This window comes from Penaeus chinensis, chromosome 41 (assembly GCF_019202785.1).
Source record: "Penaeus chinensis breed Huanghai No. 1 chromosome 41, ASM1920278v2, whole genome shotgun sequence".
Classification (NCBI taxonomy): domain Eukaryota; kingdom Metazoa; phylum Arthropoda; class Malacostraca; order Decapoda; family Penaeidae; genus Penaeus; species Penaeus chinensis.
In genome coordinates, this window is record NC_061859.1 from 26,982,912 (window position 1) to 26,985,411 (window position 2,500).

Genomic DNA, 2,500 nt, shown 5'->3' on the forward strand with positions numbered 1-2,500 from the left:
TGAAGAGAAAGAGTAGGAATGAATACCATGTGAGTCAGATAAAATGAGCGGAAGGGGGAGGAAGGGAATGAGAGAGAGCGAGAGAGAGAGAGAGAGAGAGAGAGAGAGAGAGAGAGAGAGAGAGAGAGAGAGAGAGAGAGAGAGAGCGAGAGAGAGAGAGAGAGAGAGAGAGAGAGAGAGAGAGAGAGAGAGAGAGAGAGAGAGAGAGAGAGAGAGAGAGAACATGGAGGAAGAGAGCGAACGGATGAAAACAGATATAGAATGGAAGCAGAGGTAAAATACCACCAAAGGAAAATGCATCGCAAAACGAAAGAAAGATAGAATAACACAAAAACCAGTGAACGAACCGAGATGCCGTTTCGTGCGACTCAAGCCAAACCAGAATAGCTACGTGACCCCTGAATATTCGTCTCCCGTTTTCTTTGATGCTGACCCTGGCTGATGGCTTCGTGATCGGATGTTTACGAAACGGAAGATGGTCCCTTTCATCAATATATGTCGTTTGTCATATTTTTTCTTCTTTTTTTGTACCATGAATGACACATTTCTCGGGAATAATATGTATGCAATTTATAGGCAGCCGCCGTGAAAGTAGTGTGCGGAATTAAGGTTTCAGAGGGAACCGTAAAAATATATTGTGTTGCAGATACATGACTGGGTTTTCTTCGTTTAATGATTTGCAAAGGTTCGGAGGTACGGGAAGCCACGTGGAAGTTTCATGTTGTAATTTTCTCGTCCTATCTCTTGTGTATTTATTAGGTTTTTATTCTTATCTGCTGTGAAAAGCAACAACGGACCGCGCCTAGATAATTGTTTTGACTTTACGTGAACATTTGATATGGAAATGGCGCAATTCCTTAACCTGTTCACGCTTTGCGCGCTTCTCTTTACACCGTAATGAATGGTTACGAAAAAGAGAAAAGTTACAATTCCAGTTTGATATTAGCTCATCTGCAATTAAATGAAAATTGTGTATGCTAATGCAATGCGACTTTTTCGTAGAAAATTAAACTTTCGGATTCTCGTTATTGACGGAAAGATAAGGTCATATACGTTCAATATCTTCTCCGATAATTACACTCACTTTGGAGGATGTAATTAAATGATCCAGCAAACTCCTCTTCTTAGAATGTATAAGGTCACAAGTTAATTGAGATGATAAAGACAGACAAATGTTATAATCCGATGCGTAGAATGGCCTTCTTTAAATTGGATTTTTCTCTTTATCGAACATTCTTTAACTTTGATATTCTAGACGATCCTTTTACAAGAATTAGACTTCTGTATATTTAGTTTCCCAGAGTGAGGGATACAGGCATATTTTTTCCCCGTTCCCTTTTCTGTCTTTACTCCCACTCCCGCCTGTTTACACCCGATTGCCCAACGCGGTCGTTTCATTACTGCTTAATGCCAGCAGCCCCCATAGGTCTTGGGGGAGTGACTCGATTTCACTTGATTTCATCTCTTTTCCCATTTTTCCCCGTCCTTTTCTCCCCTTTTCAGACATATCCAGACAGTTTCCTTTATATTCTGTCTCCGAATTAGGGTTTACATCTGTTTCCCTTTAACATCTCGAAGGTCCCCTTTTGTCCAAGTGTTTGCCTCCGTTCCCTCCTCGATATATTTTCACCGTTGCCCTCGGTCTCCCAGGGTCGCGTGAACCTCGACTACCCGGCTTCCAAGGACAAGTACAGCCAGCATCGCGCCCTCGAGATCCTGCACCCGACGACCGAGCTGACAGGAGTCTTCACCTGCCGCGTGTCGTCCTTCCACGACGAGGAATATGCCTCGAAAAGGATGATCGTCTATGGTGAGTCGAAGGCCTGGTTTATATCCGCGTCCTGTTGTGTTATTCTTGCGTTTTTGTTGTTGTTTTCCGGTGTTATTTTGTTTATTTGGTGTGTTGTTTTTCTCTACAAGCCTCGCTTCGCTCTCCGTCTGTGTTCTCCGCTTCCTCTCCTCCTCGTCCGCCTCCTTAACACCGCGTCTTTGGTTCCCGCTCTTCGCCATTCCCCATTTAATTTTTTTAGTTTTCTTCTTCTTCATCTCGTTTCCTTTTTCTCTTTTTTCCTCTTCCCCGCAGCGATTCCGCCTTTGTCTGCGGTGCAATTGCGTTTTTTCAGTCTTCCTCCATTTATGCTTAGTCTTTCTTTCTTTCTCTTTATCTTTCTCTCTCTCTCTCTCTCTCTCTCTCTCTCTCTCTCTCTCTCTCTCTCTCTCTCTCTCTCTCTCTCTCTCTCTCTCTCTCTCTCTCTCTTCCTCTCTTCCTCTCTTCCTCTCTCCCTCTCTCCCTCTCTCCCTCTCTCCCTCTCTCCCTCTCCCCTTCTCTCTCTCCCTTTTCCTCTCTTTCTCTCTCCCTCTCTCCCCCTTTCTCTCTCCCTCTCCCCCCTTTCTCTCTCCCTCTCCCTCTCTTCCTTTCTTCATCTCTTCCTCTCTCCCTCTCTCCCTCTCCCTCTCTTCCTCTCTTCCTCTCTTCCTCCCCCCCCCTCTCTCTCTCTCT

At 44.6% G+C, this 2,500-nt stretch overlaps 1 protein-coding gene across 1 annotated transcript in view; it reads left to right on the forward strand.

Moving 5' to 3' along the window:
- Positions 1–2,500, forward strand: part of LOC125047595 — a 41,608-nt gene that overhangs the window by 22,459 nt on the left and 16,649 nt on the right. Inside the window, exon 6 of the mRNA XM_047645874.1 lies at positions 1,651–1,810. Coding sequence (XP_047501830.1) covers positions 1,651–1,810 — 160 coding nt within the window. The remainder of the gene's footprint in view (positions 1–1,650; positions 1,811–2,500) is intronic.